Genomic DNA, 14065 nt, shown 5'->3' on the forward strand with positions numbered 1-14065 from the left:
ATTTGTTATTGTGAATAAAAATGAATAAAGCCTGTAAATGTACACTTTGTCATTACAGTGAATGGCAACAGTGTTTGTTTACAGCAGTGGGAGAGTTGCTCCAGTGGGGCGGGGTGTGGCAGGTTCCGCCGCCAATCAGGGCCGCTCTTCCCCCCAACAAACGCTGGAGAGGCAGGACTTGCGGTGCTGTCAGCCAATCGGCGGCTACCTTCCTGAGCACAGGGAGAAGTTAGCACTGGGCTGCCAGTCTGGTCCGTAGCCACGATGGATGCAACACCATGCCTCCTGCTCGTCCTCCTGCTCGGGACAGGGATACAAGTAAACAGCGGTAAGTGGCTTTTAATGGACACCGTTCAGTAGTGTTTTTTCCCGGTGGCGTTTTTCTCCGAAGTTTCTCTCGCGGCTCCAGCGGGCTCCGTTAGAAAAGCTCTTTGTTCAAGAGGCATGAAGAAGCGGAGTGTGTCTAACTAAGATGGCGCAGGGTCGGCGGCCAGCCTGCTGCTGCCTGCCTGAGGAATGTTTATTGTCTGGGGGGGGGGAAATGGAGCAGTGGAGCTAAAAGTCACGCTGGATGTAGTGGAGAGCCCGCGGCCACCGCCCGGGACCGGAGAGGGTGTTTCCCCCGGCTTTTAGCGGATTTAGCGCCAACAAAGAGCTCCGAAGTGTCGTCCGGTGGACGGAACAGCCAGTTTCACAAACACAAAGTTGGCAGCATCCCTGGGTGGATGTTTGCCGTTTCGAGTCGGACACTGGTTGTTCATTTACCTGCTGGTTGTCCCATCCCAAAGGTTTTTTCCCCCTCCTGAGCACACAGTTGAACAGCAGAAGTTCACGGTGCCTCTGGGCGGAGTGTCCAGATCCCCGTTACTTCCCTGCGTGTGATTGTTGACACCTCGCTGGGCTGTCCCCGTGTCAAGTCTTCGCTCTTTCGGGTTACGCTGGCGAATCAGCTATTTCTGACGCGAGTCAAACCCGAAAGCTAAATTTCAGAGTTTTTCCTCGCAGGTATTGTTGCGTCTATTCCGTTAGCAGGTTCGTTCCTACCCCGTATGTCCTCCTGTCTATTTAGTTAATAAACTGTCACAAGTGTTAGCTGCTAGTTTGACTTTCCGTGTGACTGATTCCTATCTACTCTGCCCCGCGGTAGTTAGCCTGTTAGCCTTTAGCCGCAGCTCACAGCATCGATTCACTAAAACACCGACTTCTGTCATTTCCCTGTGTTTTAGCTTCAAGTGTAACAGTTTCTCTTCGCGCAGGTCGCTGTCCTCATGTGCACCGCATGCATGCAGCTTACTGTGAAAACACGAGGGGGGGGGTCGATATCTTCCATACTTATAAATCTAACGGCATAACGAACTCGTGTGCGACAGTCTCTGTTCAGAAAATGCCGATTTAATGTCTTCGACCCCTCCGGGGAGTCTTCTGATGCATTTCTAATCGGCACAGCCTTCTTTTAAAATCCACTTTGCACATCGCTCTGCAGTGATAGTTTCGGTTCACCTCATGTGAACGCAGCGGAGGCAGACTGCGGCTGAAACCTGCTGCTTTGTGCTACCTGACATCTTTTCTTCCTGCCAAGAGATGCACGTCTCCTAAACACACTCGGGGGGAGTCGGCGTGATGATTTGTGAATTGGGCTCAAGCGTTTTTCCGCTGCTCATTAGAGAATGGCTCTGGTCCACCAGCAAGCCCCGATGCTTCCATTCATGCATTGTTGTTATTGCCGCAAAACTGGCCATCTCCTTTGTTTGCACTAGCCAGCACGCTTCTGCAAAAGGTGAGGGCTATTTTCTCATATGTGCAAATAGCAGGTAGCGTGTGTGCCTTCCTGTTGACTCGCAGAGTTTCCTTTGTGTCACATTCCTTTGTGTGGACGGAGAGGGAGAGAGAGAGCCAGCCTCAATATGAATGGAGGAGCATGCTTTTCGGGCAGCGTGCATTAAGATCTCATCGGAGCCCCCTCGTGCCAAAACGCATGGTCGTGTTCGCATGTGCCCCGCCGCTGCTTCAGATGCAGGCTGGTTATCAAATTGATATGTTGGCTCACGGACACGCGAGACGAGAGAGAATTCCGCTTCTTTGTCCAGCAATAGGATTGTCATGGCTCGAGTCCACGCTCAGGGCTGCGTCATTTGCATCAGAATAGAATCCAATATTGTAGATGCAGATAATCTGATTCAACGACTAGAAGAAATATCAGTGTTCCAATGTTCATTTCCAGCAGTAATGTGACTAACCTGAATATCCAGCGTCTACAACATGCATGTATATATGTGTCTTCACAAAGGAATCAATATCAGTTAGCCAGAGAACACCTTAAATGACACCTTTTACTTTGAGCCGCTGTGGGGTGTTCAGCACCACACCCCTGCAGCTCACCTACTCTTGTCTTATGTACAACCGTGTAGTGCACCCGCAAAAGCATCCACACACATCCGAGCCCCGGCAGCAGTCTAAATTAGGTGGTGTCACTACTACTCTCCTCATCCTACCAGCCTCAGTCATCCTCCCGCCTAATCGGCTCTGTGCTCACGCTCTGTCACTTGTTTCTCCCTCTCCTTTGCTTCAGCCCCCCCACCCTCCACTTTCATTTGTCTGCTCTGAGTCGTGTGTTTCTCCCCCTATGTTCCCCCCTTTAGGCATAGTAAGTAAATGGGCCACATTTAGCTGGAGTGGCTGGTATAATCAAGTGCTGTGTCAGCACTCTGAGTCCAATGCACTCGGCTGCCAAGCAAGACTCCAAATCAATCCTGGCGGTCCCAGAACACAAAGGATGTGCAGAATTAGTTTAGCATGTCATCTCAGTTTTTGCTCCAGGGTTACTACTAGTAATGAAGCATCTGGGGATTTAGAGAGATGCATCCTACAATACCTTTGTCCCACTTTCATACATGTACCAAGGAAGAGCTTAGGGGGATAGTTCACCAAAAAATGAAACTTCACACTCACCACAATGCTGATAAAGGAGTGGATAAGTGCTTGAGTCCACAAAACACGTTTGGAGTCTCAGGGGTAAACAGTGTTGCAGCCACATCCAATACAATTGATGTAAATGAAACCACTTCTTTAGATGTCCAAAAAAACATACTGTGCATCCAAGTGTCCGGAAGCCCTGACATTCATATTTGACTCAAACTGCGTCATTTACACCATGAGACTCCAAAAGTGTATTGTGGACTCAAACACTTCACCCACCCCTCACTCGGCATAGTGGTGAGCAGATAATGAGTTCATTTTTTATTTTTCGGTGAACTATCCCTTTAAGGTATTGTTGCAGTTTCAATGCAACAAATCAATGGGAAATTAAGCAGGACAGACGGTGGTGGTGGGGCAAGCTCCATGATTGGAATATTCTATCTGATTTCTCATGCAAAACAACAACAAACACGTTGATAAACCCATGATGATGATGCAGTCGCCGCAATGTACCAGTTATGTTCATAAAATAACACTTGATTTTTTTGATATGATGAAGTGCAGGTCTGACTTTTGTGCTATTTGGACCTGCAATACATTAGATATTAACACAAATGTAATAAACAGGTAACCAGTGCTCTGTAGCAGTCAGATTAAAAAACCACAGCATTTTGATAGTTGTTTTTTTAACCGACATTCGTAGATGTCACGGCTGCTGCTCTCCGTCATGGCAACCACATTCATAGAACCACTTCCTCTTTAAAGTAAAAGGATAATGTTTGTTTGTTGCTGCAATGCTTTATATTGAGCGGAATAACAGAGCTTCTATTTTGTGAAGTTGTGTCTAAAGATTGGTTAGATGGTTTAACTGACATGTATGAAAAAAATAAAAAATTGTCTGCTTCTGTTGGTTTTAGCGTCTCTGCAGAACGTTGTCTCATCAAATACACCTCCACTCTGTAATACCATTGTACAACCATGAATGAACCGTTTCTACAGTTCCAACAGAGTGATACGTAGATGTTAATATAAGTATTGAATATCAGCATAACCAGTTTTAAAGCACCCAGATCTAGATCAGGACTAAAAACAGAAATAATTGAAAACCTAGTCTCCTTTTTCTATTGACAACAAATCTATTATTATGGCCCAAACACATTTTTCTGATTATCTGCCTTATTAGACTTGATGGCATCTGTTAAAGTTAGTTAGTTAAACCAAAGATCTGATGGTAAATAATAACAGATCATTAGACTGAAAGAAAGATCATAACTAAGTTTGATTGATTGATTGGCAATTGTATTGCCACTCCTAGCTTTCTATGGTAGGGCCAGTGAAGGTTGATTATTGCAAATGTCCAGTGAGCACACAGGCAGCATGTCCTCATATGCCCCTGAATGACAGGTACTGAGAGAGAGAGAGAGAGCAGGAGTTATGCTGAGAACTGCATTTAATAATGTGGGAACTTGTACAGCTTAAGCATAAACAAGTTACGCCAAGGATTTTAAAACATTTCTTTATTGTAAGTCCAGCGATGGTGCAAAGTTCTTGGTCCTGTTGATGGCCATTCTGACTATGATAGATGGGTCACTGTGTTTGTATGTGAGAGAATGAGAGAGAGAGAGCAGTGGGGCATCGAGTGCTGCACACCGCTCTACAATGAAGAAATGGCACAAAACACCTTTTAATGCTATTATGAAAAGTGTCCCTGAAGCAAAATGTAGACACTATAATTTTGTTCGGTTTGTGTTGGCGTTTAAATGAGCCTATTAGTTCCAATGTAATAACCAGAGAACATAAATATCTGTGGTAATCAGGCCTTCATTGTTTGAATAGCATAAAGTCTGTTTTTGTGTGTGTGTGTTTTAACAGCACACAAACATAATGCTGATCCTACCCTGGCTACAGCAGAAACTCAGCTCTCAAAAAATATAACGGGAGATATATTACTTAAAACATGTGCTGTGTTTTTTGTGGGAAAATGCTCGAAACGAGGGAAATTCTCTGACATAGAAACTGCCTGGCCAGAAGAAATATGTAGTCAGGAGAAAAAAGCATATACTGCCTTGATTTGGGATATTAAATCTTCCGTACTTTTCCCTTTTTGCAGTGTAGCGATTCTTCCTCTCATCTTCATCACCCTTTCTTTTAATTTCAGTCTTGATCTCTTCACTCTGAAGCTGAGTCAGTCTTTATTTTTGTCTGTGTCATGGTGAAAGTAAATTCAGGGTCAGTTGATATATATATGCTAATGTTACTCTCCCGTGCTATTATAATCTGTTTTTTAAAGATATTTATTGATGGAACTGTCGCAAGTGACGGCTGCGGCTCTGCTTAGTCATCTGACTACGCAGGTTAGGATGATCTTGCAGTGAAAATACATGAGGATGATGTTTTTTAACGTACATCTTATTCCGCTACATTAAATGGAAAAAAGCTTTACATCTTGTTGGAAGTTTATCAGCCTGATATTGGACGGATGGAATTTATGTTAGCTAGCTAGTTGGTTAATTCTGAAACAATCCGGCAGCATGATGGACAACCTCTTGAAAGTAGTGCGAGTACACAGACGTTATTGCTCAGATGATGCCTGGGGATGAAAGGCTTTGAACTACAAGCAGTCCATGAGTTCTCGAGTTACCACTACCAGTGTCATGTTTCGGCAGATTCAGCTGCTCCAGTTTGTTGACATAATCACAGAACCATAGTGTTATGTAAAGATTTTACAATGGTGACAGGTTCATTCACTCAACCCACTTGAACACACAAACAATGATGCTGGTGATTGGATAAACAAGTCTGTGTTCTTCGTCGTGCCAAAGTTAACGAAATAAAAAAAATGTTACTATCTAAAACTTGTAAAAAACCTAAGGTCCCAGAACCTTAGGGAACGATAACGGCCCGCACACACACTGACTCTGCTGCTCTCTCTCTCACTAACTCTCTCGCAGACTCATCTGACGTCTCTGACTCGCTACAATTGGTTTGAAATGATGCCACAATATCAACACTGTTTGGCTCGATTCGGTTGTTAGTGCACAGCTCCTCGCTGTGTTAGAGACACAGATTTAATCAGTTAATTACTGACTGAGCCGGTAAAAACTGCAAAACACAACTTTAAACGGTCCAAACCTATATGAAAGACCCCAAATTGAACACTGCGCAGACTTCGTGGAGCTGTGCATGGCTCTCTGGGTGTCTGCCCCAGGCTGTGTCATATCGTCGTTGCAACATTCAACAACGTTATTGCATATTGCATCTTTTCCTAATATCGTGCAGCCCTAGTCCAGACCTCAATGACCTATAAAGTGAAAACACTTTTCACTTTATACACTTTTTAACTCTACTTTCTGGAAAGAAAATTTCTCTTCACCTTGCCCAGCAAAAATAATCCACTTCTTGCGGACAAGCACACGATCTTTAATAAGGAGCCCTGCTAAAGGGAGACTTGAGAGAGTAATGCATTTTTTATTAAAAGTGGGCTGTATGAGTTTTCAGCCCGTTTAGAAAAACAATAGTCATTACATATTTCATAACAACGATAGTGGGAGCTCTGCTTCCAGCTGTCCGTAGGGTTCGCTAGATATTTTGGGTTTTTCATCTTGTGTAAGTGTAAATATTCCCTGTAGACTGTAGAGTATTTTGCACTAACTTTCATCTTCACCACACTCTTAGCCCCCCTCTCTAGCCGCTGGGGCGCGCGTGCGTGTGTGTGCGTGCGTGTGCGTGTGTGTGTTGTTTCAATGAAACGCCTGTGGAGCGTTGTTTTTCTGGGTGCTGTGTGCCGGGCTGTCAGTACTAGCAATGGAGGAATGCCAGGCATGTGGGTGACCCTGGACGCCCGTTGTCCCGGACCAAGGAACCACGACTAATTTGAGAGGTTGTAGCCGTGCCAGTGGCCATTGGATTCAAAGGCACCAATGCGTTAATGAACCCCCCCCCGCGCGCTCTCCCCCTCATGTGGAGGTTAGGGAATCACAAGCTATACTCCTGATTCTGTGTTTGTGTGAGGAGTGAGTTAGGCCCCAGTTATACTCTGGTACATGGACGTCTGTGGACACCAGAGTCATGTTTGTATTATACTCTGTTTGGAGTATGCATTCTACACATGTGCATTAGATCAGTTTCAAATTAAAACAAAATGGCGACGTCCATGCAAAAAGAGCTGCTTTGTCTGCTGTTGTCTTTGTTTTTTTTTTTTAAATATAAAAATTGTAGCGGTGTGAGTTGTCACAGCAAGTTCTAACTCGCCTTGGACCAGGTTAACTGAAATTTAGACTAATCGTTGACCAAATTAATTGCCAACTATTATTATAATCAATTATAATCGGTTAACTCGATTAGTTGTTGCAGTCCTAATCTAAGTGCATTGATGGACTGTAAGAAAGTCTATAGGAAACTAAAACTGAACAATAACTCTGAAGCTGTTCTCCCTGGAGTTGCAGATGTAGAGCTTGTGGTATATCAGACCAACTTGTAATAACCAGGCGTGCTGTGGACAAATGAGAGGGGCGCCATGCTCGGCAGCAGCCAATCAGACAGTTAGCCAGTTCAGTCTGAGCTGTGAGTCAGCTGCTTTAAACAGCACCCTCTCTGGCCTCCATTAACTTCCGCTGGTGCGCCCCACTCCGCCTCTTCCACTATCCCTGGCTCCGTGTGCGTGTGCGTGTGTCTGTGTGCCCACATGTCTATTTTGGAAGTGACGTAGTCATTTATCTGTGGCTGATCTGCTGTTGGACTGCCCAGCATAGCCAATATTGTGTACAAGGAAGTGTGCATACTGGCTCGTTAAGTTCACCAAAATGACTTCCATTTTATATTAATTAACCACATTTAGGCCTTTTGAACCTGGAACCTGCAAAGTGTGTGGCTGTTAGCTGTGTTTTGGTTGGTGTTGAGAAACAAACTGAAAACAGGAAAAGGAAGTTGGCATGGAGGAAGAAGCCTTCATACTGTCTTATAACAACTGCTTTTCAACACAAATTGAGTTATTGTACTGTCAGTTTTGCACACATTTGCCATATAGGATATATGTTAAGAGTGGGAGTCAATGAAATTGACAAAATGGACATGGCGGAGGAAATGATGGTCTTAAAGTGAGTGAAGCCTGCCTTGCCTCTCTGTATCAAGGTATATAAAGGCCCAAGCTTATTACAATTTGTCGTTACCCATGTAGACCATACAGGTATAAATCAAACCCATCTCTTTGTGGTGCCAAAACGGTGGGTTTGAGAATCCTCTCTGCAAACTAGAGTGGGCTGGCATTGAAACAGGTCCTTGCTGCATCAACAAGAGACAGCCTTGCTATGCAGCCTGTCTGGTTTGCAGGCTAATTACTTGAGAAATGCTTTTTAGTGAAGCCGTCTCTGTTAGGAAACAGCAAGGAGGACAGATGATAATGATGGTGTTTATTTTACTGGACTCCTTGGTTAAGGGCTTCAACTTCAGATGTGTCTGTCATAATAGACCTTGTGTGTATGTGTGTGGGGGGGAGGGGGTGCGCGCGCTGTGACTAGGTTGGAGCAGCTGCCAGGGCACTGGCTGTCTAACCTTTAGATCGAGGTCCTGCATATTTATAATACTAGCAGCGCGGACAGATGTAACCACCCCACCTCCTCACCATTCTCAATATGTTTAGCTATACATACGTCTTCTTTGTTGTGTAGGAACAGAAAGCTTCCTCAGCATTATGTGTTCTTCAGTGAAGAAACAGGCAGGTTGCATCACAGGAACATGCTGTTGGGTTGTTATCAGGGTTGTCCTGGTATTTGTCTTGTGGTTGTGGTAGCTGTGAGCAAAGGGTGCTTATGCCCAAATGTTCTGCAAATGCAACATGAGAGAAACAACTTTGACCAACTGAGCTTCAAGTAATGTCTTCATTGTCAGTGTAGAGAGTTTCCATCATTGGCAGCCTATCATAGTCAGAGTGTCAAAGAACACTACACTTATATTTTGGGACACACCAATATATCGCTCTACAGATGAGAGGTACTGCTATTCTCTCCTGTCTTTCTGAAATTCTCAAGTGAATAAGGATTGGCCGCGTAACACGGCATTTTACTTCCCACTTAGGGTTTTTTTTTCTGGCCACCTCTGTTATCTCTTAGCTATTTGACCTGTCCAAAACTGATAATCGGTCTCCTGTTTCTTCAGTGTCAAGGACAGTGTGTTGTTTCTGTTATAGTGTTAGCCACTGTTTGGTTTCCAGTATGTTGCTGAGGTTTAGCTCCTGTCTCAACCTGCAAGGTCAAACCATTCAACAGGGAAGATAGTAGCCTTTCTGGTGTGCTCTGTTTTTGTGAGGGGGAGGTTAATCTGAGTCGGGGCAGTGGGCCCTCTTGCTCAACACACACATTCAGAGGGCACATCTGGTATGGACAAAGGGCTGGCCATAATGAAGCTGGCCCTCTGGCTGGGGGTAGGGTGGATGGGGCCGTGACCTATGGAAATGACTCTCCAAGCTGAAAGGCCCCACTGAAAATGGGGAACCGACACAGACACAGAATGATCTGAGGAACAGAGTGGGGGCAGGGCAACATGTGTGACAGCATCTCTGCGATAGATTCATTTAATGATTATTTTTTATTACTTGATTAATATAATAATGAATTTATCAAAAATCTAAATTGAAAAACTTGTGTCATTTATATTTATTTAATATTCTTCTCTGAAATACAAACAAATCTGACAAAAACAAAGTATGCACTGCAAGGCATTTTTCTACGTAATAAATAGCCCAGTCTGAACTGCTAATCTGCTTTTTAAAGTCCTATATCCCTCCGAAATACAATTTGTGAAAGAGCTTGGTCCATTAAAGTAAAAGCAATATATCATCTACATTAAGCCGTCCAACAGCAAAATAAATGAAAACCAAAGTAAAATTCAAGTAACTTTCTGGAGGAATATCAACACTGTGTAAATTCAAGTTTAGCAGTCTATTAAAAAAAACAATCTTGAAGTATCCTAGTAGTTGTATCAATGTCTGCCTGAAGTCAAAAACTGGCTATAAATATTAAATAAACATTCTGAAAATAAAGTATAATTCAATAGTAGTTCCACAATGTTTATTATTCATTTTCACACTGAACTTAAGTGTACTCTAATAATAAATCAAATATTCTTTTCTCATTTCAATTTAAATAAAATTTGCTTTTAAAAAATACAATAAAGGTCTTTTGAAAAAGGCATCTTAAAATAAAGTGCTTAACTTTAGAAAAAATGTATGAGTTTGAGTTTGCCCATTTCTTCTTTTTCTTCATATATAACTACATTTCACGTAAACAAACATTAACAACTAAACAGCTTTAACTTTCCTCTTTGTTCCAACTTTCTCTGGTTCAGTGCAGTAAACTCTACCGTAAAGACTGAAAAATCTGCGCAGGTTAAAATAAGACTACCGTAAGTGCTAGAAAAAGTGCGCAGGTTAAAATTGCTAGAAATGCTCCGTCACGATCTAATAACAGCGTATGTGTCCGTATACAGATTTTTTTTTTTTCCTGCTTCAGCTTGCTCCTCAGGTGACTGCATGCCTTAACTGTGCGCACCTTCCTTATGACACGTTGACGCAAGTTCCGTGAGTCAAATTATTTACGTAATCGATGACGTTGATTATGTCGACGAGTCGCCCCAGCCCTACTGCTGAGGGAGTGATACTCTAGGTTTGTTTCTTATCATCTCCTTATAATTGGCATTAGAACACAAAACATCAACAATCGCCTGGTCTGGTCTCAGGCAGAACTCTGCAAACACCTGTCATCGGAGTGGACAACACAAACAAATCACAATCCCTGATCACTGAATAATAACTGTTTGCTACAAATACATTGAATGAGAAAAGTACAGTAATGTCTCAGCCACTATTCATGAAATGCATCCTGGTTTTATTAATTTCTGTTATGTTTGTATCGACACATTTGAGTCTCGCGTAGTTGATTGCTAAATGATTTCTATTAAAAAACATCTCTCTGCTGAATGAGCTTAAGTATGACTTAAGAGAATGCTGGAACCGCACTGGTATTGAAAATCTTTGCCCGACCACTGTGCCATTATGCAATGATGGTCCTCAGCTGCAGTGAACAACAATTTGTAATATTACAGACGGTAAGAGACTGAGCCCGATAGAAAATCTACCAATATATGTTGTATAAAGCTGATTAAATGATTTTGTTGAAAATAACCTTCCCATTCATTAGAGGTAATTTACCCCTCTGATTTGTATCTGTTTGGTTAGAAGTTTCTGGGAAGTTCTGTCTCTTACCTGCCTGTGTTTTATGATTTAAAAAACATGTCCGTTTGTGGTATTTGCCCTCATTGGCAAAGGCATACTTGACAGGAGCTTCATCTACAGGGGAGATGTGCTCTCAAAGAGTTGTCAAGTTCAGAGGCATCCTGTTTGTGGATGAAGTGAGGCTGTGATGTCAGCTGGGTGCAGGCTTAGCTGAGACTAGTGTTTAATTCAGGACGGGTGTTTGAAATGTCTAACGGCATCTCTTTTGGAGCCTAGGGAAAGCAAAGTGTTGAACATTTTGAATCTCATTCAAAGTAGCTCACGTCAAACTTGGGAGCTTTCATGTTTGTGGAGCCTGAAAGCGAGTCTTTGTTCCAAGCTGGCACAGACATCTCACCTCGCTCCAGGGAGAGTGTTTTTCTGAGTGCTTAAAAATGTACAGCTTTTGCTTCATTGTAACGAGACCTCTCTCACCCAGGCAGGTTTCAGACTGGTTGTACTGTGAAGTGAAGATGCACCCTTCCTTCATTTCATCAAAGTTCCTTGTGAAGTCTCTACCGGTCAATGCACCCCTAACTTTGTGTGTGTACATAATATACAAGCTCTTTTTGCTGAATTTATTTGCTCTACAGTAAACCTTTTGTTTGTTTTGTGGATCCTGACATTAATAACTCAAACCACTGATGTTTTATCATTAATGTCATCATGCTCACCTGAGCTGATGTGTCACCTGTTTTTTGCCATCCTTCCTTTTCCCCCCTGGCCTGCTGCAGCGTGATCTAACAGGGGGGGAACTTCCTTAGCACACAGACAGTGTTGCCTGTGCATGGCTGCAGACTAATTGCGTCCTGTCGCCTTGGGGACAATAGAAATTCTGTGTTGAGATGAGTTCTTCCCTTGTTTGCAAACAATTTTGTATTTATTTTAACTACCACTTAGGAAATGGCAAACTGAACAAAGTGCCGGCTTACTAACTACCATGTGGTGAATCTCCTCCTGCTGTTACTATAGTTACTATCAGCAGTCAGCACAGAACTTGAAATATTATGGTGCAGATGTCAGCGGTCTCTTCGCACTATCTGGATAAAGAAAACAGCGTGACCACCAGGAGGGCGCTGCATTGGTTTTGTTGAATCCAAGTAGGTCTACAGACCTGGGGCCTCATTTATAACCATTGCGTACACACCTGCAAACGTTGGGATCTATAATAACAAACTTGACGGGAGAATGTGCGCACTTGTACGCTATTTCTGACCCATGCATACAGACATTTTGGAGACGGGAAAATGACGATGCAGATGTAAAGTGGTGAACTGAAGCCAGATTATTGATCCACTTCATCGTCAGAACGTGACTGTGCCATCAAGCGCACAAAGTGCACTGGAGATGATTTACAAAAACTAGTCACTGTCAAACTTCCATTTCCAAATAATATCCCAGAGTGGGTGTTAGGAGTGTGTGAGAGTGTCCCTGCTCGTCTCTGTCCCTCTTCACACACACAAACTGATAATCACCTATTATTAATCGATGATGTCGGATCATGACTCCGGATCGTTCCGGTCACTTAACCCTGATGTCGTGACTGTGCGTGTAGCAGAATTTAACACGTGTCGTATAAACTCTAGAGCAATCAAACAAACACAAAGCAATCATCAGTCCTGTACGTGTCCCAATAACTTGTGATCAGTGCTGGTGTTTTATTGTTAAAGTGTAAAGTGAGCGCAAATCAGAGGAGTGAGGAGGAAGCTCAAACAGAAACTCTGACACAGGACGACCGGACATTTAATGAACGTAGTGAAAAACACGATGATGTTCAGTCACTGCATCGATGCAGAGTCGTCCTCCTCTCTACAGGAGCCCAAACATTAACACGTGCTGCTCCTCCTTCGCTCTGTGCTGTGTGCATCAACCTAACTTGGGTGTAACTTTATTCCAGCCACATGATTGGCACGGCGCGGCGCAGTGCTATTCTCATTGGCTCTTCGTTTAATCCGTCCAAACATGGATGGGATGAATTCTATCGAAAATGTTATATCGCAATAATTATCGATTTCCGTTTTATTACCTAGCCCTACTCGTGCGTTCAGGTTTCCAGTTTAATTAAAGGGAACATTGCCTTCAGGTGTGCGTGCGGTTTTATAAATCTGAATCTTTTTTTGCGTACGCCATTTTTTGGCCTTTGTACGCAGGTACACGTTTTTAGTATGAATGCTACGCACTGTTTTATAAATGAGGCCCCTTGAGTCTGAGGTAACTTGAGGACACTAATCATTGGAAAGAAACTGTCAGCAGCAAAAATTGCAGGCACTACCCTGGCTGGGTTTAGATGACTTCAATCTGTCATTGTGGTCCTTATTCTTATCACCTCAGCCTAACATTTACCAAACATAGCCTGTACTTGGGGAACCATGGTTTAGCTGCAGATTGGGTTGATTGGGTCATAAAAATGAAATATGATTAATAATGGATGTGTCGTGGGTGATGAAATTATACATCATTAATGAGAATTACTTTACATTCTTTAAGCAGCAGAACAAAGCTGTGGCCCACTGCTGCTTCACTGTAGACTGCTTAATTTTTTCAATCAGTGGATTAATGACCCAAAACATGGCAAACTAACAATAGGGATTACTAAGAACCACATACAATACTATAGGTTTTCAGCAGCAGAAACAGGACTGCAGTTTTTTTTTTTATGCCTGAAGATAAGCCCCTAATATCCTCAGTTGTATTGGATTCAGCTGCTATCTGGCTGCTACACTGTTTACCCCTGAACATTTGTGAATTATAATTTTTGTGAATTATTCATTTAAGCTGCTGCCAAAATAACCGATTAAAGAAAAAAACATTTAGATTTTTGGAGGTTGCAGTTGAAATAGTTTTTCCCAAAAATATTGGCAAATCAATGTTACACGACAATGC

The 14065-nt window shown here is 42.9% G+C and overlaps 1 protein-coding gene across 1 annotated transcript in view; it reads left to right on the forward strand.

The window, feature by feature from the left end:
* The first annotated feature begins 203 nt into the window (after nt 1-203).
* The window catches only part of tgfbr1b (transforming growth factor, beta receptor 1 b), a 58312-nt gene continuing 44450 nt past the window's right edge, over nt 204-14065 (forward strand). Inside the window, exon 1 of the mRNA XM_035141886.2 lies at nt 204-328. Coding sequence (XP_034997777.1) covers nt 265-328 — 64 coding nt within the window. The 5' untranslated portion in view covers nt 204-264. The remainder of the gene's footprint in view (nt 329-14065) is intronic.

Source organism: Hippoglossus stenolepis, chromosome 19 (assembly GCF_022539355.2).
Source record: "Hippoglossus stenolepis isolate QCI-W04-F060 chromosome 19, HSTE1.2, whole genome shotgun sequence".
NCBI lineage: Eukaryota > Metazoa > Chordata > Actinopteri > Pleuronectiformes > Pleuronectidae > Hippoglossus > Hippoglossus stenolepis.